Below are 26,773 nucleotides of genomic sequence, written 5' to 3'. Positions count from 1 at the left end.
TAAGGGCGCTAACATTAACAACGATGCCGTTGTCCATGGAAATGTCACTTCCGGTTTGAAGCGTGATGTTCTACAAGAACATTATATTTACTAATATTCTTCTGGCAGCAAATAGAAAATTCGGCTAAGGAAGATAACTCCTTTAACTGGTTCTGACAACGACAGTTAATACGTTCTGCAGTAAAGAATACCACGTGGGCCTAACCCCATTTCACCGATATGTTAACGTTAGTATTGTCATTCCGAGTGGTCCCCCTTACAAAAGAATATGGAGATGGCAAAATACATCCCGGAAGAATGGAAACGAAAAACACATTAAACTATATAGCATGTCAGAGTCGCATAGCAATTTCGAATATTGTCAGCAATTGTTTTAAATCTATTTTGAAATGCACAAGCAGGGGTCCAGGGGCCGTGGACCCCGATCAGGTCCAGGATGAAACCCTTGTTAGAAGCTGAGTTGGGTGAAAACCAAAAATTAGGCACTACTAGCTAGGCTATCTCTGTACCCGTGTAAGAATGGCTTGAGAGCGTGAGTGTAAATGGAAATGCGTGAAACCAGGGATAATCTACAATTTGTTAAAGTTTCCCCACTGAAACTCACGCAACACGCATGGGTTGATCACTTTAGCGGTATACAAAATCAGCACGATGAGAGTTACTTCCCATTTGTTGTTGCAACATCGGAAATCACATGTTCGAAATATGGGTGGATTTCACCTCCTGGAGAAATACCACATCTTCAAATTTAACTCTTTGCATATACATGGCAACACATAGGACGGGCACACAGCAGTAAGGACGCATGACACCGTCTCACGAAGTCTGCAAAAGGTATACACTGTCTAAAACACAAGGCGAACAAGTATTTCGTCTGCTAGACTTCCTGCTCCCAAGGCTTGTGAACAAAAATCGTTGCAGTATTCGTTCATTTATGATATATTTCTGAACTTCATTTATCATACTTAAAACATGTATTTGAAATAAAAATTAAAAGATTAAAAGATCTTTTTTATGTTTGAAAAAATAATTAATTCTACATGTCAATTGCTCACTCGACATTTCATTCTTTAGTTGCAGTTGATCACATGGGCTTGTAACGATGAAAACTGCCATCAAGGTATATATTGTCCCTAATGGGGTGTTACTACTATGACCTTTTTATAGTAGTAATACCCCATTTGGAACAATATATATACCTTGATGGCAGTTTTCAGCGTTACAAGCCTCTGTGCAGTTGATGATACCAGTAATTTGTGAATTTTCTTCTATTTACACGTTTAACTTTACACACTAAATATGCATTGTGTTGGTGGCATATTGTTGTTTTAGTATTTAGATTACTTTAGTATTTAGATTACTTGCCATTGGCCATAAGTGATCAATACTCGTTAACTGAAAATCAGCTGATTTAATATAAATATTGGAAAAGTAACTTTGTGCAAAAATGCATACAAAATCAGAAAGAAATATGCATATTTCACATCACTAGCAAGTCTTAATATATATGGACTGAGATTACAAACAAAACTCCATCCTGAATATTTACCCAAGCCAGCCCATGAAAAAAAATCAAAGTTATAGTTTGAGTAAATGTGAACTTTCATCTCAGTAGTGTATGTTCAATATTATTGATACCCAATTTTGGTGTTGTTAATAATTAATAGTTTCTCTCATCGAAGATATTTCTGATATTTTAAGTCAGCCCAAAGGTTACTGCTTTCTTGGAAGTCTGTCAATGTATGAGGAAGATGACACAGTTAGGAACTAAAAGACTCTTTTGTTGTTATATGACATACAAGTCAAACAAAGTTACTTACTGTTTCTAATCATAAATATACTTAGAGACACAACTATTGGAACACAGTAAAATTCAAGTGTTCCTAAATTCAATAATTTCCAGTTTTCATCGCCAGCTTTGAATAGTGGTTTGAGAGGAAGTCTGAGAATAAATATAGGAATGTTCCCTTATTTGTTTCCCTCAGTATATTTTCATTTGGGATGGCTTGGCTTTTTGGGGTACTAGTCATCCATTTGATTAGGTGTCAGTAGTTATGGGTCATTTGGACATGAACCTGCCCAAGTCAAGTTCGAGTACAGATCTTCGTTTGTACCAACTGTCCAATTCTGGTTGTTTCTTGGTGCTGAAAGTGACTATGCATTATATTTAACAGAAAACAGAAACTTAAAGGCACTATTTTGCAGCGTCCACCTGTTCAATAAATAATGCATTTTTCCCAATAATGCAAACAATCAGCCCTCAGGGAAGGTAAGTAACCATATAGTTTATAAAAAATTAATATGCTTAGAGATTACGATATTAAATTATAAAGTTTGAATGAATTAATACAACAGTGAATCAAACCAACATTAAATCGCATCCTCAACTGCTCAAACATTATTTCAAGTGAACCCCATAGAATTATGTCCATTGAAGTGCACTTTACTAATATCCTATAATTCCTTTGAAGACAGAACTCAGTCCTAGACAAAAACATATGCACACTTTGTGATTGAAACCATTTTGGCGAACACCAGCAACACAGCATGATTCAGTTTTCGATATACGGAGCAAATGTTCACATTCCAAATTTGGCTAGTGTTCTCTGTATCGAAGCCGTTATCCTCAAGTTTCAATTTTCGATTTCAGACAGCTTGTAAGGGATAATAAGTCTTTATTTGCATCAGTAGAAAGCTAAAGTGAGTGCATATGCCCCAATTTATGATACATTGTATATAGGCAAAAATGTTGTAGAATGTGTGGCATTGTGCCTTTAAAATGACCAAAGTTATCCTTCAATTTAAATGCCATCTAAATATCATTGCTATCATAAAGACACATGTACCAAGACTTGTTTTCATGGAACATGAGCTTTTTCAGCTTCTCATTCGAATAACCCATAGACCAGGATTGTTCGAGAGGTTGAAAATGATTGATAAATACAATACATACAGCAGGATTGCTTTAGAGGATTTAAAGATTTATAACTGGGTCTGTTGGTTGATATAATATGTAGCATATCCTGGAGCAATTTTTGTTTTTGATTCTTACAGTATGTATTTTCTGTCTGTAAATATGCGAATGATGCACATGCACTGACAAGACAGTATTTCAGATCAGGATTTCATTTCTAATGACAAATGTTTTGGAAGTATTTGGACTATCAAACAGTCCTTATATATGTTAACTATAAGGGCTCCATAAGAAATGAAGGGTGAAAATTACAATTTTATGTTATTAGTTATAATGACCTTTAAGCCCTTTGCAATTGAAGCACTGTATAATCCTCCCTAAAATATATATTTTTGTTTCTGTTCCACAACTCTACACTCCTGTCAATCTTGTGTTTCTCAGACTCCCATGTAATAGGTACCCCAGAAGGAGCAGAGACCAGACAACACCGATCCCAACGGAGAACCTGCAGGGACAACATGTCACGAGATCCTAAACTCTGGCAGTGATGGGAATTATCCGTTTGAAAATGAAACAAAGGGAGATAACTCCAGTGACAGTGATGTATAAAAATCAAGAACAAGTTTATCTGACAGTAATATGAATCAGTCTACAAACTACAATTCTTGCAGTGAAACAGCTTCAGTTTTTTCTGACAATGCAAACAGTATATTTGACAGCATTGACAACGTTTCATTCCAGACCAACATAGGAGGAAATGAAGTTCTAAATATGGCACAAGAGCAAAGGCAGGATAACAGAGCAAGACATTTGTTGCCACATTATGCAGAATATGATGCCCCATTTACAACCGTTGAAAACATTGACTTTGCACTTGAAGATCTTGTTGGTTATTCTGATGAAACCTCAAGACCAGGCATCCGCAGTGTGTTGACATTGTTTGAACTGTGTGTCCATTCAGTTTCAACAAAGCACTTTCGTCGGAAACAACAATTGATAAGCAACATGCCTAGTCCCATAAAACATATTTTGTATGAGAGAAGGCGAGACCAATCCTTTACAAGAATTCAACTTGCATCACAGCATCATCTCCTTGCCTTTTTGGAAAAGGATTCAATTATGCTGACAACATTGAAGAATTATGCAGTTAATGCGACAACCATCAAAAGATACAGTGACTTGATACTGAGAACAAGAAACATCTGGAATGATGATGCATTTGAATCAATATATAGAGAATATGTTGACGGGGAATGCACTTCAATCCTCCCCTTTTCTTACATCAACCAAGTGAAGTGCCCTGCTGGGAACTGGGGTGAAACTGTCAAGTGTTTTCCTCTTTGTCAGTTATCAGGTAACTCCAGGTGAATTGCATACAATGTGTAACTGATATAATGAAGTCCATTCATAATGTCAGTACGTGTTAGAACTGGTCTTCAGCGACTGATGCTTGTTGTTAACGCAGCTAAAGTGATTGGCTGGTTAGGATTGCTGACTAATGGCTAATACAAATCATTCTGTCCTGATTGCATTGATGTATGCAGGTGATGTCAATCACTAGATTGTGTGGTCCATATTCTGTTACAGGCAGACTGCCATCATATGCTTTGAATGTTATTACTTGGTGCAGACTGTTAAGAAAGAACAATTATACAAACAAACAATCAAGCACGTAAACAAACAATGAAAGATACCATGCATAAAAACATTTGTACCAGTTCAGACAATGTATTAAGCTCTTGGCCAGTTTGGTTTTGAAAGGGCATTTGTAAACAATATCATTTTGCTCTTAAAGGTAAAGTTTGTCCCCAGATCTGGCTTGTTGTTAATAGTTGTTAACATTGTGTTTGACAGTGGTGGTGAGTTTGATAGAGATGATGGTACCTCAGCATGTTTCTCTAGGACTTCTCCATAATGCTTACAGAAAGTGCAGCTCAGAATCAGAGCTCATTAGGAAAGCCACAGATACTATGGTCAACTCTGTAAGGAAAAACCTGCGAAAAAGGTAGGTGTAACATTTGATCAGTTTGAATTTTTTGGTTTTCAGGAATATGTACATACTGTAGCATTACTGGAAATGGCAAGAATAAGACATTAGTAAGTCAGATTTTTTTACTAATTTTTACTAATGTCTTATTCTTTTTTGTCCCCAGCTGTGAATGTCTTCTTGATCTAGCACTGCTTAATGTGTTCTGCTTTGTTGAAGCACTGCATTATATTTTCTTGTTTCAGATACAAAGCTGTAGTTGATATCTTCTTTGATCAGGCGCTGCCCTATGTGTTCTGGGCTCGGGGAAACATCAAACTGGCTGCTGAATGTTTTTTGCGTGTTGCACAGACTGAAGATGGTAATGTTTAACATACTCAACAGTCTACATGAAATGCCCCACCACATCTACATTCACATTTTGTACAAAATGTCACCTTTTAGTGTTTACCACCAGTCTTGTCAGTTTTAGACCTTATATCTATTTGTCCCTTTGGATATCTTCAAGACAAAATAATTTACCCTCACCAAACTTTTATGTGAAAGGTTTTACTTCATTTTGCATTTAGAGTGAGAAGACTGCCAAGTTTTAAGTTTAAATCTAATTATTGCTGATTTCAAAAGTCATGGAGCTAATATTCCCTTGTTCATCACTAAAAATTACATGAGACCACCAAACTGCATTTTTTGTAAATTGATTGGTCCATTTGAAAACCTGCTAGAAACAAGAATATAACTTCCATGCAGCCGATTATTTACAGATCGCCACCTATAGCTCTAATATTGCTGAGTGCAGCATAAATCTAAACTCACTCACTAGCAGAAAACCTCATTACAAAAGCAATAAAATAACATTGTGTTTTCAGTTTCAGAAAATATCAGAGCTGTATTCTTGTGCGAGGCAGCACGTTTGTACGCACAGAATGAGGAACAAATGAAAGCAAAGCAGCTGTACATGGAAGCCTCTGACTCTGTGATGTGGAGGTCAAGGCTGCAGTGGGAGGATAAGGCAGTTCTCCTACAAAAGTTCATGTTGATGGCCAGTGTGTACGATCAAGGGTAGGACTACACCAGACTTGTTGCTCTGTGAATTCACCTCCAAGGCAGCCATATTGGTCATTAAACACTTATACACTATGTACCTTTAATATGGTCATTGAAACACCAGGCAAACCTAATCACAAATATCAGTACACAGATACACAGTATAAGCATGTTTTGACATTGACAATATGTGTTTTTGTGCTCAGATCAGTCTCTAAACTTACAGTGAACGCTTGTTATGACAGATTTTCTCATGCCTAAATATCAAGATGATTTTAATTGGATATTTAGGGCTATTTTGCCAGATATTACAAATATTCAAATATGCATTTTCACAGTTAATTTATCATGTTAAGCTAATACAAGCAATGTATACCTGTACCAAATTCCCAAACAGACCTTTTCTACAGCATGCAAAATAGAAGATGCACATCTCTAGCTGAACCAGCTTTCCTGAATAACCTTTGTGCAACCTGTCTGTGTATACTGTTGAATTCAAGAAAACATGACGTATGAATGAAAGCTTTTGTTGCATTCTCCTTGATAGAGTGATGACAGCAGAGAAGGCCACCCAGGCAGCTGGTGCATGGGAAGGAGCTATGAAGTTCCTGTATCCCAGGTGTCCTCAGAGATCCAGCCTCAAGCCTGTGGAGTCCTTTCTGTGTTTCCACAGTGGAACAGTGCAAGGTGAGTTGGATAAAACTTTGAACAAGGGATGGGTAAAATATTCAGACCTTAGGTAGCATTACCCTGGCTACCTGTTACAGCTTTATTTAGAACAATTATGCCCTTCCCTTATGGTGACTCAGAAACTAAAACAATATTATTTGATCATGTGATGATGATTTTTATGGAGTTGCATGTACAATAGTGACCCCTCCCACCCCCACCATAAAACTGATGTACAAAGGAAGAGACCCCCAGATTGTTATGTTACAAAATCAATGAACTAGAACATTTGTACAAAACTGATGACACCCCTACCTCCCCATAACAAAATGGGTGACCCCTGTAAAATCATCACCAACCCCCCCTTTCGTCATCAGTTATGAACTGCCACGACTCAAAAAACAAAAGTAGTTTGTGCTCTGCGGAACTTAAATTTAAGGGTTGTGGTTAATCTGTTTTGTTTAACACCTGATTTTCAAACATCTGATGTTCAATATGACAATGTTGTCCCTGGTGATTGGCAGTAATGTCAATGAAACTATAACAGACTTAACTGGTTGAGAGAGATACCCCTTGCCCCCTCCAACAGCCCCCCCCCCCCCCCCCCAAACAACCCACACCCACCCACTCTCTCTCTTTCTCTCTGATGGTTGAATTAGTTTGGTTCAATGAATTTATGTAATGTATCAGACTAACAGTAATTTATCAGTCACAGGATGAAATGGTTCAAGGTACTTTATTCAAAACATGGTTATGGAAAAATATTTACATATCCCAGGTACTCAGGTAACCTGTCACTGTCTATACACTGTTGCTTTTGTCCATAGGGAGTGTTCAGGATTGTCTGGAATACTGTGTGAAGCTGATAGAGAGACTGGTGGATTCTTTTGAATTCCTCCTGCTCCATCTGTCCCTGGTGATGGCTTTGCTTGGAGATGGAAAGAAGTCTTTAAGGGCATTCTCAACTCTCATTTTCAAGTAACTATAACTGATAATCCAATTACTGACATTCTGTTTCAAAATATTTTATTAGGGTTAATGAAAAAGTAACATTTGTCAGTCAGCCTTGTCACTCACTGTGCTTAAAATTGTTTGATTATTATACTGTTTCATTAGTTGTTTTGATTTCCTTCATTCTTGATAGAGAAAAGGTGGAAATGCCACTGACATGGCGAGATAATCAACGCAATCCATGGCAGCCAGTTCTTGACCATGTTGCTGAACATGGAACTCCAAAATTTCTCAAGGTCATATGGAGGACACAGCTTGGTCATCCTCGGATTGTCAATAGCATGTAAGAAGTCAATGTCTGTAAGACACTACATGTCATGATAATATATTTTTCTAATTTAGAGAGTCTCTCACAATCTTTTTCAATAGTTACTGAACTGTTCAGATCATATCTTTGCATCCAGTAGACATAAGGTCTGTAACATGAGAACCATGAGATATGTGAACAACAACCATTAAATTCATTTCTTGCTATTTTCAAATATTTCAAGGTGTTGAATATAAAGCAATTTGGTTCTTAGGAACTCCTTTGAGGGGGACTATCAGTCCATGACAGACCTGAATCTGAGACGGACAGATGCTGGCTTCATCACAGCTGATCTCCAAATGCTGCTGCCCCCTATGAGGGCCCTGAACCTGGATCCTTACACAGGGTAAACCTTGACTGTAGATCTGTACACCATTCTCTTACCACAGAGGTTACTGCTGACATATCTTCCTTTTTAACCTCTGTTCTGATTCTGCTATATGTGTTGTTTCTCGTAAAATCCTCTTGCGGCCAAAATCGCAACACAAACTATCTCCCTTCTTTCTATACAATCAAATCACGTGTTTCATCGACTTAGATCCAGTATGGCAGCCACCATGGAGTTAGTTTATCAAATAGCCAAGGCTAGATTCGGTATTTCATGTTTAAGTGAAAAGCAGAAACTAGTGCAATATAGAGTGCAGGAATCAATCACCAAACTTTTTTTGGTTGATGTGACACTTATGACATTTAATGGCTAGCTAGTATGTTGTCAAAGTATCAGAGGGAGACACACATTGATTCACAATTACATATCTGGGTTCTGTCTTGACAAAACAATTCCGCATCTTGCAGGGGAAGAGGTTCTAGTTTTCAGGAAGCATACAGAAAGTACTGAGGCTTGCAAATTATCACTTTTGAAACAACATGACTGATTGGACAAATAAATCAGATTGCAACCAATCATGAATCCAGAACACCATGAAAGGGCCTTATTAGAACAGAGGTTAGGCAGCAATATATGACAGGAGCAACCTGTATGGGAAGAGAATGAGGGTACGTTTTAACTGTTGAATCTGACACAGGGTAAACTTGGACTGTTGGTCCTTACATTGATTAAATTTTCACCATCTAGTAAACCCATTCAGTGGAGGGTAAGGTATAATGTTTCTAAAAGTACTGTTCTTTTTTTAAATGATGCTTCACAAAGACAAGACTTAAAGAAGCATTCCTGTTATGAAAGTACTAGTGATTCAGTGTACTCTTTATGGCAATAATCAAACAATATTTCAACCATAGGCTTCAAGCATTTTTGGACATGAACCTTGGTCTGTGGTGTGATGAGCAAACACAATTATCCACTTGACTTCCCAAACTTCCAAGATTGTGAAAATACAAAATTGTGGTAGCTGTTGTGAACAGGAAATGGTGAGTCCCATGCAGTGAACACTGTTGCCTGTACTTTCAGACTTCACCTTCACACATCAGGGCTGACCACCAAGTGGCATTCCTTCAATAACTCACCACTTGCCCATGCTCCAGTACACAGACATGGTATGTGCTGCGGTCATTTGAAAGAGATCAACTACACTGTAAACCCTCTAAACCAGCATTCTTTGGAACCGGACAAAAATGCCTGTATAGATGGCATGCTGCTTTAGAGAACTTTTCCCTTATCAACCAGAGAATGATCTGCCATGTGTCGTAAAATACAACTGTCACAGGTAACAAAGGCTGCTGTTGTAACACCTTTGGTGATGTTTGAGATAAGTTCAGCAAGTGACAATTCGCCTAATGCTTATCCATGCTCCTTTTATCAGGCAGCATAAATTAGCCTAATGCAGATGGTAATCCACTTTGTTGATTATACATGTTCAGCCTCTCAGCCAATCAAAAGGAGAGCAGAGATACCAGATGCTGGTTTAGATCATATTAATTAGTGCAAACAGTCAGCTGGGAGTTCTTTATTGTGCTGAAATATGCAATAGACTGATGCCACATCAGAGGATATGTAAATGATCATGAATTGGGTAGTTTCTGCTGGCACCAAATCCTTGTGACAATATTGTGTGCATGCTGGATTGGAGTGCTTCCGATTTTGACAGCTTTCACTGTATTCAGTAAACCAGCAAATAGAAATAGACCTGTGTATCATTAAAGGTTATTGCAGCAGCTCTACCTGAAACACTGTCTCATATAAACACGAAGATTGATGATATTGTGTTTTATTGTCGTGTGGAAACAATTCGCTCTTTATTTGTCTCACCTAGGACTACACATAGTGCCAACACTGACAGAGGTGTATCGTGATGCTGACACAGTGGTCCATCTGATGTGTCCTGACTACTCTCTGGTAGATATTAAATCAACGCCAGTTGCACAACAACTGACCCTATTTTGGACAGGGCCAGGAGATCAAGGTGTCAGACTTGATCTTATACCTTTTTTGAAGGTTGTATGTAAGAAGGTGAGTTGAAATCATCAGAAGGTTAGCCTTACCATCAGGTGGCAGCAACTTGACTGGCAACAACCGTTTTGCTAAAAACACCAAATGTGGTGGAAATATTTGTTCCACACTTTTGTTCCCGAGATTGTGTTGTAGATTATGATTCAAGTTCAGTTATCAGATCTGTCATGGTGAGGTTGTCTAGTGGTCAAGACAGTTACTTGTCACCTCGAGGATCTTGGTTCTATTCCCCATATTGCACACTGCTGGATGAAATTGGGGTATGCAGGATTTGAACTGATGATGTAGGTAGTTCTTTCATTAGCATATAAGGGGGCAGTGGGGTAGTCTTGTGCCCAGTTTTGGTGTCCTTAGTTGTGATTTTGGTGGAACAGTGATAAAAGCGACATAAAACCAAACATGCTTACTCACTATCAACCTCTGTTAAGCATGTCATTTTGTGGTGTGCGGCGTAAAAATAAACTCACTCACTCACTCATTACACAAGCCAAACTAAAATTAGCCTGCAACTGCAAATGGAAACAGTTACATTATATAGACAAAGAGTTTTGCTCCCAATGTGGAAACAATGGTTAAACGCCTTTTTTTAACATTCATCATCATTGGTTTAAAATCTCATGTATGTGTTTAACTTCAGAATTCTTTAAAATATGTTCTAGAGAGCCCTAGAAGCCATTGAAGCCACAAAGACCTCAAGCAGGTTTCGCAATCCCTCTCCATGTGAGAAAGGTGGTGCTGTCTGGGAGGAGAAGATGAAGATGTCCTTGGAGTACTGTTTTGCAGAGGGCTACAGCATGTGTCAACAAGTGGGTCCTCTTTTCCTTGAAAAAGAATTCTAAATAAGTATGGTAAATTTATTCCATATGCCACTATTGTTTAACTTAAACCATGCATCATTTCTTCATTTAATTCTGTGTCAGTTCTCAACACAGGATTTTCCGATAACCAAAGTTCACTGACCAGTGTAATGTACTACCTGTCACACAACAAATGATTAAACACCGTGTATAAGGAGAATTAAGGTGATAGTAACATAAACATGGACAGTTCCTTCAAACATAAATAAACTGTTGCATTATTATCATATCATAATTCCACTAATGCAATACAAGTATGTGTCAGTACATCACACTTGCTGGTTTTTGTATTGTTCCAGACTGTAGAAGAGGTTAAGAATCGCCTCTGGGAGAAGATTCTCAAATTTACTCACCAGTCTGACAAAAGAAGAAAGCTTTCCAAGAAAGAAATACAAGCAGAAAACCCAGGTGGAAAGCCAGCCTACAAATATAAGCCAGATAGTTTCAGTTTGGTGGTTGAGGAGTGCTTTGCCTACCGAGACACTGTCTACCTGGCAGTTTATGATACCTATACACCAAAGAGGATTCAAGTGGTATGTTCACCTAGAAGAAAAGAAGTTTGTTATATACCCCACTTTATACCAAAAAACCACTTTAGTAATATTGTCAGGGGACAGAAAATGAGTCAAGACTTAATGAAATCTGATAGAATCATATACCTACCACTGACAATTGAGTTAGGTTTGAACTGTTTTGATCGGTAATTCATTGATATTAACTAGCTTAATGTTGGAAAGAAGCCTGCTGCTCTAGATGGTTACTTTGGTGAAACCCTCTAGGATGGATATGCTGCTATTACACCAAGTAACATGAAACTCTGCAAAGTGAATAACACAGCCATGACACATTTTCCTGACAGTCTTTGTTGTTTGTCTCAGGACAAATCCCACACAGGGCAATATTTAAGTTCTAAGATGGTGGCCTAAATGGCAACCTGCTTATATGCTGGCCTGTTAAGCAAGAGACTGATGACATGCATGACATCGTGAATAATACAGATGTCATGCATGTTTTGCATGATACAATACACAATTCATGAGATTATATATTGATTCAGGTTTTTTGGTATATATCGATTACTATTTTAAGTCTTGACACATTTGGTGCTTGTCTTTTTTACTCTTGTTGAGTGTGAGTCATGGGTTATTAAACCTCATGCAAGGTAATAGGGTTTGAGTGGACTTAAGTGCAAGAGACATTATATGTCAGATTGATGATCCAGTCTTAGATTTACTTTGAGATAAGAAGATACCTACAGTACCTCAAGCCTAAGTAGATTTACAAAGACTATTTCACCCTTACAGAATAAATATTACATATACTGCATAATCAAGGATGTGATTTATGGGGACTTGATGTTTTTGGCTACACCTTTTTGACCTAGTGAGCCCTCAGGTCTTTGAATGGCATTTAAAGGTGATACGAATTAGGATGGATGTCATGTTTTATTATTATGAGAAACACAACCTTTTGAAGTATATACAGGAGACCATTCATAATTTATGGCTGTGGTGGGTGGGGTCATGATAATTTTAAGGGGGGATCACCCATTTTTATTCTTGGAGGTGGGGTGAGGGGGGAGGGGGGGTTGTCATCAACTTTGTACATAAGCATTGTTGAGGGTGGGGCTAGGGTGGCAGCAATTTTGTACATATAGATATTTTAAAATTATGGGAAAGAGCGTAGGGGTTTCTGGGTTATTGCTTCTGTACGTGACGTGCAAGGAGATCGCTCACTTTCTACATAAGTTTTAGTGGGGGCCATTCATATTTTACATGCTTCTCCATTAAAATCATCACGAGCCCTCTAGCCATAAATTCTGAACTTCCTGTACTCCTTTACCAGATGAATGACAAAACTGTTTTCTCTAGTATATGGATTTCAACATAAGGATGATGACACTTTGAATCTTATTCCTTTTAACAGTTTGTAGACTGTTCAAGTAAGGAAAGCTTTATGCAACCCTTCGTGACCACAGAACACTCTCATGACTTCTGTGACCGCATTGATGATCCCCAGGCGTCCAGCATACACTCCCTTAAGATGACCAGTAAACACAGGAGCCTTCCTCCAGATGATATCATGTGGCACATGGGCATGCTAAAAGAGTATAAGAATCACAGGTACTCAATCATACGGATGGCTGTAGATAGTTAAGGATATAACATGGTTTTATTAGTGACTGTGAGATTCAATATGTCTGGTGTAAAGTGTTCTTAAGAATGAAATAAAAGGGTCATACGCAGGGATTGGGATAGAGAACTAGGATGTTAGGTTCTTTTCAGGATTATTGACCATTTTCTGAATTTAGAATGGGCCACTGCCATTGTATCAGTAGTAAACTTCAAAATCTTCATGAGTCATTTTTTTATTCTAATGTGCAAAATGACCCATGCCAGCCCGTCTTTTCGAATCTCTGCATACATCAAACAATTATTTTCTGATTTATTACTTTGAATTTTACCGCAACTATGAAAGATGTCAGTGCAGCAGCAAAGCTTTTTAAACATTACTTCATTGATCTGTTTGTTAAAATTAATTCAACATTTCATTCAACATTGTTTACAGAAAATGTAGCAAAATCATCCATGAAGTGGTCGCCATTGCACCACCTCACTGTCGTTTACAGCAACAACAGCCAAATTATGGCTTTTGAAACTAAATACTGCTATGAGAAAATGGATTCATTTATCATAAATGCCTTACTTTAGGCTTGTTGAAAATGTGTTTTCAGCAACCTATGCTTGATGTGAGAGGCCACTAACAGGATTGGTTGAGACATGTCAGTGCATCACAGTTGTCTAGGTTGATGCTCATGCTCTTGATCACTGAATTGTGTGGTCCAGACTTCATTATTTACAGACTGCCAGTCAATGATAAAGATAATGTTTGTTCAGATTTAATACGTCAACATAGAGGTTTTTCCGATGGAAGCCTCATCGGACTGTGTCTGGTCACCACAGAAAAGATGTGAGCTCTTATGCCACTAATATCAGCTAATAATTAGGTCAGTTTCTTCTGAATTTTTTATAAAGACCCTTAATAACTTTGTACAAAACATTAGGACGTTTTGACTGAAGATGCCATAATTCTCATAAATGACAAGTAAAAAATTATGGGTTTTCTTATTTAGCATTGGGAAATATCTTTGAAAGGCATTTAGAAGTGAAATGCATAAGGAAAGCAAGAGTTGTGGATGTCTACTTCTTAATATTGTGAATAATATGACATTTCAGAGTGTATGCTTGCTCCTTACTCACCTATCAGCATTGGAACTTATTCATTTATGTTTATATTTTAGATGAAGTCTTTCTTTATAGCTGAAAGTTTCAGAATTTAAAATTTTATGGAGTGTTTGTTAGGTCTTCACGAAGATGTAAGGACAGTAAAGCATCTGATTGTAGTAAGATTGTTTACCACACAGATTGCATGTTACATAATTGATGGAAATGTTTTCAAATAACAGCAAGGTAATGCAGCATTAGATGTGATTTTTAAAGCATAACCATTACACTCTGTGTATTGCAGGAAGCAGTATGTATATGGAAAGAAAGGAAAGCTGCTCAAAACCATCTCAGATGATCAAATGGTGGCACCACATGTCCTTGGGAGTAAACTGTATGGACTCACATCTGACAAACTCAGGTTGGTACAGAAGTGTTTGCAAGGGACGGTTTCTGAAATTAACTTTTCCTTCCTGCCTGAAAAACTGCAAACATTTGCCATTATTGTGATCAGGTGATTAGTTCGGTTGTGTTAATTTGTACTAAATATGAGAGGATAAAGAAGTCTTGGTTGGTAAATCCAACAGGTTATTTGGCTGAGTGCAAGACATTCAATCCCAAAACACATAGATTTTATCAATCACTAATCCAGACTGGATTATTTACAGGACACCAACATATAGCTGGAACATTGTAGAGTTTGAAGGTGAACAACAAATAAGCAAACTCTCATCTTTATGGGCAACAAGTAGCTGTAGTTTATGTGATGGCTGAAATTTCGCAGGAATTTCTCTAATTGGCCCAATGATGTGACATATGTGATCTTGATGTCAATTGATTTGATCTTTGTGTCAGAGTCAGATGTGACCCAATCACCCAAGATGAGCTTCTCAGTGAGGAATTCCCAGAAATAGGAAGTCTACTGTTTGGAGGACAGAAAGTAATGGCTGTTACAGACAGCACAATCTACTTCCTGCGTCCTGATACACTGCAAACTTTGAGTATTAAACAGCAACAAGACAGGTAGGAATTGGTCTGTTGTAACCATGGCAATCATCTTTGAAGCTAGGATATTATGAACCAGTCACATTTATCAATATGACACGTTAACATGTTGTTGATATGCTCACATTAAACAGATAGAATGAGTTAATGCTAAAAGTTCTCTCAGAATTTAAAGAATGACAACTCTTAACTTTCTTCTGAGAATGTGTGTTTTGAAACTCATGATAGAACCTGTGTTTATATTGGTCTGTCTACAGCAGCAATGTTAAGGTGAGTGAGGATGGCTGCTACATCAGCTTCTTGCCAGGATCTTCAGTCAGGATCCTGGAGCAGAAAAAAATCAAGGAGAAGACGAGGCTTGCATTTGGCATTGGTTCAATGTTGATGTTTGTGGATGTCACAGATCATGTTGTTGAGGTTGTGATGGACCTGTTGGTTCCTGGGGTTGCGACAGAAGTCTACACTATCAGAGAAGATGGTAAATGTTCTAATACTTCTTCATTTTAGTTTTGGCAGTACTGGGAGATAAGAAAATATTGGAGTTTCCCTAATATATTGGGGCAAGTTTCTTAATATCTTGTGCCCTGACCAATCATTCATCTTATTTAGTACAATGAGATTATTGAGATTACAAATTAGAATAGACCCCAGAAGTGATCTATAGAACTAGGTGGTCAGATTCAGTGACTTTAAGATGGTAGCAAATGTCATTAAGGATGAGTCCTCAATTAGATAGGGATGAGATATCAATTACTGGTTTGGCCAGTTCAAACATTATTTATCTGGAATATCACCAAAACACAAACAAGACAGAAATAATTTGATCACATCTATAACCACTCTAGACAGCACCTCAAAATGTGTCCAGAATTTGCCAGACCTCATACCAAAATAGGTACTTCCTACCCTCCCTGTATGAGAATAATACAAGGAATGGGCAGGAGATTTTACCAGTGTTGTTGCAGAAACATACATGTCCTTGATAGTACCCTCACACAGTATACCTACATAGTTCCATCTAGGTTGTCTGGTATGAGTGAGTATTGTTTTATGCTGCTTTTTTGCAATATTCCAGCAATATCACATCTTGAACACCATAATTGGGGTTAGCACATTGTATCCATGTGGGGAATCAAACCAGGGTCGTCATTATGATGAATGGATGCTTCAACCATTAGGCACTCCCACAACCCTCCCTACAAGTGGTAATCCTAGGTTGATTAGCCATGTTTGAAAGGGTGTGCCTCCTATTCCGCAGTGGATTATAGATGATTACTCAAGGCTGCATTTATACCTCACTCACTCATTCAGAGACACAACTACTGATATGGATTGTTCATCTTTGACAGATCTTTTGTATCATGAACATAACCTGAGACACAACTACTGATATGGATTGTTCATCTTTGACAGATCTTTTGTATCATGAACGTAACCTGATGGTTACATCTGATTTTCTGTTTCTTCACAATTAATGTTGTGTTTGATCATCTCCTTTTCAGTGGACTTTCTGGTATCAGTCACAGTTCAAAAGGGAGGTGAAGACAACTTCTACAGGGAGCATGTGTTCCACTACAATCATCATGGGAAGATCCTTGGCATTCTTTCCTTCCTTGGACCGGGACCAAGATGTTTCTGTGTGGAGTACCTGAAGGGCTGGGAGCAGGTCACAGACACAGATTGTGGCAGGAGGGGCTGGCATGTCTTTATGAGAGACGGCCATGAGGGGATTATAGGTGTACGTCTGTGAATACCAGACTTGCCCTTTTTGAATACCAGGAACTGTCACAGACTCGCCATCTGTGAATACCAGGAACTGTCACAGACTGGCTGTCTGTTAATACATGGAACTGCCACAGACAGGTCATCTGTGAATACCAGCAACTGTCACAGACTTGCCATCAAGGCATATAGGTGTACATCTTGGTAGGGCTGTGCAATATTACCCGTAAACCAGTATATACATGTATATTCCACATGATACAATCATTAGCACTGAGTCATCTTACAGATGACATCCCTACCTTGTCAGAATGCTGACGGGGTTAACCTAATTGGTGGATATGAATGAGAACGTACATGATTTGAATCCCAGCATGCGACTTGGAAATGTTTGGTTCAGCTTGCAGGAGAAGTCTAAGTGACACAGCATGGTTTGCTGAAGACCAAGTCCAGATACATCATACACTTGGTGGAAATGACACAGATACTTGTGTTAGCATGAAAGCAGTGGCTGTTTGGACTGACTACCTGCAATGTGATGTTGTTTGTATATGTTTTTATATCTTGTTTTCATTGAACTGTCTAGTTCTTTTGCCTTATAATAAACTATATGTGATGAACAGTTAAAGTAAATGTTTAAATCTGTCTGTGTACATATTTTTTCATATCCTCAAAAGAAAACTTTCAGAAATATTACTCAAAACCTCACAAAGCACATTTGGACAATGGTATATGCTCCAAGTCAAAATATTGGACTCCAAAATAAATGGTCTTTCCATTCTTGATTTGAACCATGATGAAGGCCATAGGTTTCTTCATCCCATCATCACATGCTATCTTCTATTGAATGACTTTTACTCATCATTAATGGGGGATCATTTTTTCAGTCATCAATGTTCATATCCTCAGTAAATAGGGGAAATTCTTAATTATTCGTTGTTTGTTATCTTCAGTTAATAGGGATTGCCTTGAAGGCTTCAGTGATCGATGCCTCCAGTTTATGGGTCAACATAAATTCTTCACAGTATGATAGTCTATGTAAATGGGTGTTGCCCTGTGATCGTTCATGCATGACAGCAACAATTAAACTACAGTAAGTGCTTTTAAAATTGCACTCAAGTAACAATAGGTAGGTGGTATAGCCAAGTGGTTTGAGAGTTCATCACGTGAAGACCTGGGTTCAATTTCCCACATGGGTGCAATGTGTGAAGCTAATTCCTCATATTGCTGGAATATTGCTAAAAGCAGCATAGAAACCTATACTCACTTACTGACTCACACGACTCATAAGGAGGTGGGTTAGAATTGATCTTCAGTAACTACTAAGTTCTCTGACTTGGTTGATATATGTCATCTATTCCAAATGCTCGGCCATAAAGCTGAAATATTGCTGAGAGCAGCGTGAAACTAGACTCACTCACTAACACCTCTAAGAATAATTGTTATATACAACAGTGGAAATTCTTTTAAAGTTCTGCAGAAATTCTGTGTTGTCAGTCAAACAAATACAGCGTCATGTTTGAGCAGACAGCATGAATCATGATCACGTGTGTGCCTTTATCATGTACAGAGGTACGGGAACTTAAAACCCCAATGTTGATGCGCTGACCACAAGGTTAAAAATACTCCCGGGAGATTTGGCCCCAATTAAATCAAATTTAAGTCTGGGTTTTGACTTGACTTAAAGAGTTTTTATTCAAATTTGAGAAAACACAGGAAAATGCATTTCCTAGAATGAACTGAAATTTATATTAACCGCAGACATCAGACGCAGACGAATTCAGATTGCTGGATAGATTACTAAAGTTTTTATTTTAAACAAACATTTAGGTTAAAACTTCGGCTGTTTGAAATTGTCAAACTCAATCTGAAATTTTAGTGAAAAGTTAGTTTGTTTTGAGAAACCGTGACCTAGGACCATATTTACCAAACAACTTACATCGTTAAAAACATTAATTCAGTTACATTACAAGTCGTGGCAGGTGTCACCGTGTTGTATACGGTGGCTGGAGAATTAGCTCATGATTAAGATGAAGAGTACACTGATGGAGACAAATGAATACGTTGATGAAGACGAAGGCATAGGTGAGTTCGAACTTCTTAAGTTGGTTTCACAAGACATGACAAACAAGTATACGTTTAAGGTGAGTGGACTTTCAGCTCAATCCCAGGGCCTTTCATCGAGCGTCATAATCTTGCTCGCGGTCGTCCCTACACAGACATTTGGAATACCGGACTCCACACCCACCTATTCAGTATAGATGTGAGCATACATATATATATATACTGTTCTTAACAACAATGGACAGGCAAGGATTCAATAATGGACATATAGAGAAACAATAGCACTTCCTTCTACAGTTTATGTGATTACAGACACAGCCAAGGGGGAGTGACAAAGAGGAACGGAGTAGCTGACAAGACGATGTGCTCTGCGGTAGTGATAAAGATTAAGAATGCAGATTGAATAATGATAAATAAATATTAATGGCCTCGCTACACAGTTTTTGGTCTTTAGAAATATTTCGATATGGCTGTCATGAAATAGACACTATAACACAGGTCTGAAAGGGTACACTTGCATGGGATTCAACATGCAATATATGTCATATTTGGGATTTCACACGAAGTCAGCCGCCTAGCCCGCTCAGCCACCGCGACTTCCGCCTAGTTACGTGAATTAGACAAGGCAACAGAATCAAATCAGCTGTGGCTGTCAAAAGGGAATTCTGTACAATATCAGGACAGCGAATGTCAACATCCTCCATAATATACTTCAGCTCTTGGTAGCCCGCCTCATCTGCAATGTGACAATCCAAGTGATACCGTGTACATATCATCACCGTGAGCATAGCGACATCGAAGTGGCCCGTTGGGTTCACAAACATGTTCCTAGTAGATCTTCTGAAGGATGCACATAACATCTTAGTTCTGTCGCTTCCTATGACTAGCAACAAGGTGCTTTGGAGATATTGTAACCCAGGTGTTAACGATGTTTAGTACAAAAGTGCCTGTTCAGGCTGACAGGCCTAAAAGGGTTGTCTACCTTCATAGAAGAACTGGGCAATGGAATCAGGACAAGATGTTAAAAATCTTTTATGGACAGGTCCTTACCTAGCAGGGAGGTGAATGGTCCAATCAAATTTTGGTGTACAGTCCCTGTGCAAAACATCTACACAAGCAGGACTTTCTTTAATGCGAAATTGCTGTTAAGAACTCAGTTATTTTGAAGGACTCCAAAAGATGCAAGAAATGTGTTTTCGTAGGTATTTATTAGATTCATACGTAGGTATTTATTAGATTCATAATCTTGTTTATAGTAGATGTGACCATTTTACACAAATAGCGATCAATAGCGATATGCCATTATAGTTACCAGGTTCACTATTACTTCCCTTTTCATATCACTCATTGTAATGTTCATACCGATGTTTCCAGTAATATCGTTTCCAATATAAGAATCCCACTCATGATCAGTCATCACGTTATAAGTGGTTTTGATTCTTTAACATAGGTTTGGCATGTTTCTGGAAAAGTGTTATTCTTGTCAGTTCATCTAGATGAATATTTTTTACAACCTTTGAATGTAATTGAACAAATAAATATTGATGAAATAAAGGGTCACCTGATATACTGTCAAACTCGTAACATAGATGATTCCATTTTCTCTTCATGAAGGCAGGGATACTCTACAACAGGGATAGGTCACTCGCTTGCTTTCTTTACCATTTGTACTATTTAACGTGTGCCTCGTCATGCTCCAACGCACACAGTGACCTGGTTCGTCCCCAGTGCAACTTCAGTTGTGGTTAACCAGGGAGACTATGCAGAGTATATACGTTGTAGATTATCCCTGGTTTAACAGAACTTCAGCCAGTTTATTGTATCAGTCGGAATTTTAAAATGAATGAATGAATGAACTATAGCAGGGAGACTATATAGAGAGGGAGAAGAAACTCCTCGAATAGCCGTTGAACGTATGTCTCGGGTCGTTACGTAACCAGTGTAGCCAATATGGTGGCAACGTAGTATTTAAGATTGAGCCCGTTTTTTTTTCAACAGCTGATTAAGTTCGCTGAGTGTTGTAACAACTAAAAAAATCCAACATGTAGAAGATAGGTTAACTATTTTGTCACTTCAGTTTAAGTCAAATAATTGGTCAGTCTGTGTAACGAAATACACTGAGACACTTAGACTGAATAATTGGTATTAGTGTCCGTATTAGGACAGTAGATTTGTAGTAAAGTTTCAAGTCGGTAAGTTATAGCTCACTGGCTTCCATTCTCGATTGACCGCCAAGATGGACTAAATTGTGCCGATAAAAACTTCTTTCACACATTCGTTTAATTTTTAGAAGGAGAACATAGCTTTAGTTGAAAGGTATTTGCAAGTAATAGTGATAGTTTTATGTGAATGTGTGAAAGAAGGTTTTATCGGCACAATTTAGTCTATCTTAGCGGTCAATCGAGAATGGAAGCCAGTGAGCTATAACGTACAGACTTGAAACTTTACTACAAATCTACTGTCCTGATACTGACACTAATACCAATTATTTGACTTAAACTGAAGTGACAAAATAGTTTGATGATGATTTTTATGGAGTCGCATGTACAAGGTAAATGACCCCGCCCTTTCCTCCCCACCTGCTTGTCAGTTACAAAATCATTGAACCCCCAGAACCACCAGAACCCCCAAGAACGTGTGTACAAAAATTGACATTTCCCCCGTACCTCTCCCCAGAACTAATTGGATGAAACCACCACCACCCCAAAACCCCCCTAAGTCATCACCACCACTCCTAGCCATAAATTATGAACTGTCTCTTACTTACAGTATTGGAAAGGTGTACTTACCTTTATTGCGCCTAGCGAGACGTGCATGTATGTTTCCATCGTTAATTAAATCTGAATCTGCAAACCCCTTGGTGCCATCACTCCATTAATCTTCTTCAGATGAATTTTTGAACTCACTCCATTTTTCTTACTTCGGGACACAGCTGTACATGATCTCTTGAAACACCATTTCACAAATTACCAGAAAGGAATGTTACCGAGGACCCAGGGAATACACCCCAATTAATGATTTATTCTTTCAAGTGTATTTTCTACCAATAAGAACCTATTTTACAAACGTAAATTGTTTCTTGAACAATATGCTCACGTATAATAGTAGGTGGACAGAAACAACAGAATAATTCTAGTGGCATGCAGCGGAATCAAGATCTGAGTTATCCCCCTTTTGTTGTGGTTGCACCACGCCGACGAAAGTCGGAAAGACACATTGCAGCTACCGGAGAAACAACGTTGTTTCGCAAGTTTGTGAAGATTGTTGGTTATACCTTACATGTAAACTAAAGCTGTAAGTTTTATTTTCATTTCCGGCCAATCTACAAAAGCTGACAGTCACTGCTTCAAGACATTTACTGTTGCCATTCACGTTGACAGGCTCAGGCAAATTACGGTACTTCCGCGTTCAGCTTTTAGCACCGTTTACCGACGGTGTTGTGTGAAGAGTCTTGATACAAGTATGTGTACCGTCATATTTTGTATATATTTTAAAGTCTTATCAAAGAGTATTTAAGAGGCTTGATGTATCGCACAAAATCATTTTAATTTGAATACTGTGGTATTACCTTGGCAGGAACATGACGTTTAGCTAGCTGAACTACGGTTAACCGCAAACGGGGCGTTTCATACCAAACCATATATCTCTTCTGCCTTAATTAAGGAGGATTTTAATGAGGTCAGGCGGAATTACCATCAAATTCAACACCCTAGAGTGTGTCCATATTTTGCAAATGCTCAATGCGCAGTGCATGAGAAAGATGACTCTAATCAGGGATACTCTATAACAGGGATTGGTCACTCGCTTGCTTTCCTTACCATTTGTACTAATTAACGTGTGCCTCGTCATGCTCCACTGCACACGTCGACTTGGTTTGTTCTCAGCGCAAATCGGCTGCGCTTAACAGTATTTCAACCAGTTTACTGTCGGAAACTATCGGCATCTCCCGGAGTAATACTCGGTAAATTGGAGTAGGCTCCCCTGAATGTTGTCACAACAAGCTGGTTACACTTCCTGTCGCCGAATGATGCATGTGTGGATTAATGAGAGGACTTGAGAATGTGTTTACACATTGCCTTGTTCAAAGACTCTCTGTTTATGTGACAATTTTGATACAGCATTCGAAACGATCGCCAGCCCAGAGGCCCAGCGTCGGTTGTTAATGTATCAGGCCAACAGTTTCAGTTATCTGCAGGCCCATGTGGTCTTCTGTCAATTAGATCTCATTTCTTTTCAACTAGCATCGTGCCCATAATTTGTATTAATGTTCAGGAATTATCCTTGATCCCTCATGTTAGGATAACTACCAGTTTCACTTCATAGTATTATATATTCAGTGCCGCATAGGAATGTCAGCAGTCTATAACTAATGTAAACTTCTCTGTGCTCCATACACTTCACTAATGGATTTTGTAGGGACTGTGAAACTCTCTGCAATGAAGACTATTTTGTTTTCATTGGTTTGATTTCAACAAAATGGGTATGCAGACTTTAAAGACTGCAAGTGGCAGCAAGCCCTGATGGCCAAATGGCAAACTAAAGGTTATTATGTTATTATATGTATGTGAAATGACCTGTTACACAATTAAAATGTCTCATTATGTTTCAGTGGTTTTCTGTTTGTGTGGAATGCTTAGGCTGCATAAAAATATGTTTCTCAGGCACATTCATTTCAAAAGTGACGAGTAAGACTTTGATTTTTAATTTTTGATAGAAAAAATGTGACGAGGGAGGAACACATTTTTATTTCTTTTTCCTTCAGGAATACAGTTTGGAAAGTTAAGCACATGTTAATGAGTTGTAGATTCAGTCACTCTCATTCTTACAGACACTCAGTCTATAATGGACAAATGGACGGCCGTGGCAAAGTCGAAATTATTTTTTTTAAGAGGGCAGTTAATGAAGATGACCAGATGTCTTCCTGCATGTGCGCAATTGCATGGATACGGACAGAATGTCAACTGACACAGTCACTCCCCCCTAAAAAAACAGAAAGTTTAAAACCATCACAAAGCGTTAAAAAGTCCTTTGCAGTTTTGTCAAATATCAACAATAGTTTCAGAACTAAAACATTCAAGCATCAAAGGCATCCATGGCAGATTAGAACAGATCAGATATGTCATACCTCACACTTTCACCAGATAGAATATTCCCCTCAATACTTAGAGGTGTATTTGAAAGAAATGAATTTTAGGACTACTAAACACATTCAAACATTGGCTTGTAGTAATGAGTGATCAGATCAGATCAACGATATGTCATATTTTTCACACACATGAAATACTTGTGAATGTATACACCCTACCAATTATTTTTTTAATTCATAAAATCATCACTATTACTTCCAAACACCTCTCACCAGATGGAACTTTTTTCCCTAACAGAAATTAAAGGTGTGTGTGAAAGAAGTTTTTTGAGCAATAACTAGAAACACTCAAAAAAATGCTGTGTAGTATTTCAATGGCGGATCAGAACAGATCAGCGAGATGACACGTTTTTCACACACCTCAAATAAATCCTAACAATATGTTTAGATTATCAAATTATAAATATTACCTGCAAACACCTTTCGGGTCATTGTATATTCCCCTCAAAAATATTTAAGGTGCATGTGAAAGAGGTTTTGGAGCAATAACTAGAAACACTCAAAGTTATACTATTTCAATGGCGGATCAGAACAGATCCGCGAGATGGCACATTTTTCAACACCTCAAAAACACCCTACCGATTTTTTTTAAATTATAAAATTAGCACTATTACTTCCAAACACCTTTCACTAGATGGTATGTTCCCCTAATGGAAATTAAAGGTGTATGTGAATGAAGTTTTTGAAGCTGAAACAAAAGCACTCAAACAACGCCGTGCAATATTTCAATGGCGGATGGGATCAGGTCGGCGAGATGGCACATATTTCACACACCTCAAGTACGTCCTAACAATTTATTTTAGATTATGAAACTATCACTATTACCAGCAAACACCTTTCGCCTGATGGTAAATTCCCCTCATAAAAATTAAAGGTGTATGTGAAAGACGGTGTTGAGCAATATCTAGACACACTTCAAACAACGGCGTGTAGTATTTCAATGGCGCATCAGATCAGATCGGCGATCTGCCACATTTTTCACACCCCCCAATTAAACCCCAACATGTTTTTAAGTCACAAAACTATCACTATTGCTTGCAGATACCTTTCAACTAAAGGTATAATTTCCTGCTAAAACATAAAGGAATGTGTGAAAGAAGCTTTTATTGACGAAACTCAGTCTATCTTCGCTGTGTACCGATAATTGAAGCCAGAGAGTTACAAGATGCCGACTTGAAACTTTACTACAAACATATTTTCTTATACTGACACTAATTACAAATATGTGACTAGAACTGAAGTAACAGAACAGGTGACTTATGTTCTACGTGTAGGATCCGAGTTGTCACAACACTCAGCGAATGTAATCAGCTGTTGAAAATGAACCGAGCTCAATCTTTAATACTAAGCTGCCGCCATATTGTCTCCACTGGTCACGTGACAAAGCGAGACATACGTTCAGCGGTTTTTCGAGGAGTTTCCACTCCCCTCTCTATATAGGCTCCCTGCTCTAATAAATGAGTTAATTTTGCAAGCCACAGGTTTTATCAATCGGGTCCCTTCAAGGAGTAAGTCTGAAAATGTAATGTTTGCAACCTATTGTCAGAGTTCAACATTTACGACAACCATTACTACCCTAAAAGCTGTAAATGAAAAGTTTGTCTGTGTTAATTTTAGCAGATTTGTAACTTAAAAACATACATAATCATGGTTATATTGAAACACTACAACCATTTTAGGATCCTTCATCCCAAGTGTCTGTTGTTCAGCAACCTGGCTCTCTGCTACAGTACACCTTCACCTCAAAAGGAAGTTGACACCAACCAAAGTTACAAGTTCGCAAGGTATTGTCATGATTATGGCGTGTCAAATATAATCACAAATTTCTTCCCAAATTACAATTAAGATAATTACATATTATGAGTGAATCACCCGGATCACTCTTGAAATTGAATGCTAACTAAGTTGCTTCCATGGTAGCTAATAATCTTATGCAGAATTTTCTCCAACTCAGTTTGTGTACTTCAGTACAAATCAAAACAGGATGCAAATAATTTTACTTGAAAGACTTGTGGGAGGCAAAAACACATGGTTGTTTGAATCATGAAGTTTTTCAAAATTGTACATAGCATGTTACAAATAAGTGACTATTATAAACTGTTGACAAAAAAAATAAACTTGAAAGAGTTCATTTTTGACTGATGGTAATTGGGCTTCCACATGTAGGGGCATATAGCATTATTTATTAGACTATACTACTGTCGTGGACAAAAAATTTACAAGTGCCATGCTGGGATTTGAACCTCAGACCTTCTGATCCAAGGTCAGATGCCTTGTCCACACCAATGAGGTTAACCCCTGACAAGGTAAAGATGTCATCTGTGGGATGACTCGGTCATGCCCTGGTACAGTACAAACATGCAATATTTGCAGTTTCTACATTTACTTTAACTATATTGGATATTAATTCAATATT

The 26,773-nt window shown here is 38.1% G+C and overlaps 2 protein-coding genes across 3 annotated transcripts in view; both read left to right on the top strand.

Annotated features, from left to right (window-relative positions):
• Nucleotides 1-653: 653 nt before the first annotated feature.
• On the top strand, nucleotides 654-17,792 carry LOC137274213 (uncharacterized). Its single transcript, XM_067807273.1, has 18 exons — nucleotides 654-834; nucleotides 3,356-4,268; nucleotides 4,769-4,919; nucleotides 5,147-5,262; nucleotides 5,768-5,960; nucleotides 6,493-6,632; nucleotides 7,442-7,592; nucleotides 7,759-7,908; nucleotides 8,147-8,278; nucleotides 9,341-9,426; nucleotides 10,143-10,339; nucleotides 10,999-11,145; nucleotides 11,496-11,729; nucleotides 13,123-13,319; nucleotides 14,725-14,841; nucleotides 15,276-15,443; nucleotides 15,683-15,903; nucleotides 16,928-17,792. Exons 2-18 carry the CDS (start codon nucleotides 3,554-3,556, stop codon nucleotides 17,173-17,175), a joined length of 3,363 nt encoding a protein of 1,120 aa, XP_067663374.1. The 5' UTR covers nucleotides 654-834; nucleotides 3,356-3,553; the 3' UTR covers nucleotides 17,176-17,792.
• A 4,579-nt stretch (nucleotides 17,793-22,371) lies between these two features.
• LOC137274211 (uncharacterized) overlaps nucleotides 22,372-26,773 on the top strand; it is a 31,603-nt gene continuing 27,201 nt past the window's right edge. The window contains exons 1-3 of one of the 2 annotated variants that reach the window (XM_067807272.1): nucleotides 22,388-22,505; nucleotides 22,592-22,671; nucleotides 26,037-26,141. The gene's annotated coding sequence lies outside the window, so the exon portion shown is untranslated. Of the gene's footprint in view, nucleotides 22,506-22,591; nucleotides 22,672-26,036; nucleotides 26,142-26,773 lie in introns of both variants that reach the window. The other variant, XM_067807271.1, reaches the window with a different exon arrangement.

The sequence above is a fragment of the Haliotis asinina genome, chromosome 2, assembly GCF_037392515.1.
Source record: "Haliotis asinina isolate JCU_RB_2024 chromosome 2, JCU_Hal_asi_v2, whole genome shotgun sequence".
NCBI lineage: Eukaryota > Metazoa > Mollusca > Gastropoda > Lepetellida > Haliotidae > Haliotis > Haliotis asinina.
The sequence above is the reverse complement of the archived record's forward strand: the minus strand, read 5'-3'. Positions and strand labels throughout refer to the sequence as shown.

Coding starts and splice junctions, on each gene's coding strand:
- LOC137274213 (XM_067807273.1), top strand. CDS start 3,554: ATGAATCAGTCTACAAACTACAATTCTTGCAGTGAAACAGCTTCAGTT. Junction 10,340..10,998: donor TGAAGGTTGTATGTAAGAAG/GTGAGTTGAAAT, acceptor AATATGTTCTAG/AGAGCCCTAGAAGCCATTGA. Junction 11,146..11,495: donor GCTACAGCATGTGTCAACAA/GTGGGTCCTCTT, acceptor GTATTGTTCCAG/ACTGTAGAAGAGGTTAAGAA.